The 203-nt window shown below is 70.0% G+C and overlaps 1 protein-coding gene across 1 annotated transcript in view; it reads right to left on the reverse strand.

Moving 5' to 3' along the window:
* The window catches only part of DNAJC14 (DnaJ heat shock protein family (Hsp40) member C14), a 2,286-nt gene extending 2,090 nt beyond the window's left edge, over window positions 1-196 (reverse strand). The window contains exon 1 of the mRNA XM_014960560.1: window positions 23-196. Coding sequence (XP_014816046.1) covers window positions 23-148 — 126 coding nt within the window. The 5' untranslated portion in view covers window positions 149-196. The remainder of the gene's footprint in view (window positions 1-22) is intronic.
* Window positions 197-203: the final 7 nt, after the last annotated feature.

Consider the following 203-nt stretch of genomic DNA (forward strand, 5'->3'; position numbering starts at 1 on the left):
GAGACCCCCCCCCAGCACCCACCATCACCGCCAGCCTCCGATAAGCCTTCTTCATCTCGGCGTCCGACGCCGTGGCCTCCACGCCCAGCACCTGGAAGGGGTTCAGCTCCTCCTCGGCCACCTCAGCCATGGCCAACAAACGCCTCATCTCCTCCTCGGACCCAACGGGAGCCCCCCCGGTGCCCACCTGACCCCCCCCCCCC

Source organism: Calidris pugnax, unplaced genomic scaffold (genome assembly GCF_001431845.1).
Source record: "Calidris pugnax isolate Ruff unplaced genomic scaffold, ASM143184v1 scaffold541, whole genome shotgun sequence".
Classification (NCBI taxonomy): domain Eukaryota; kingdom Metazoa; phylum Chordata; class Aves; order Charadriiformes; family Scolopacidae; genus Calidris; species Calidris pugnax.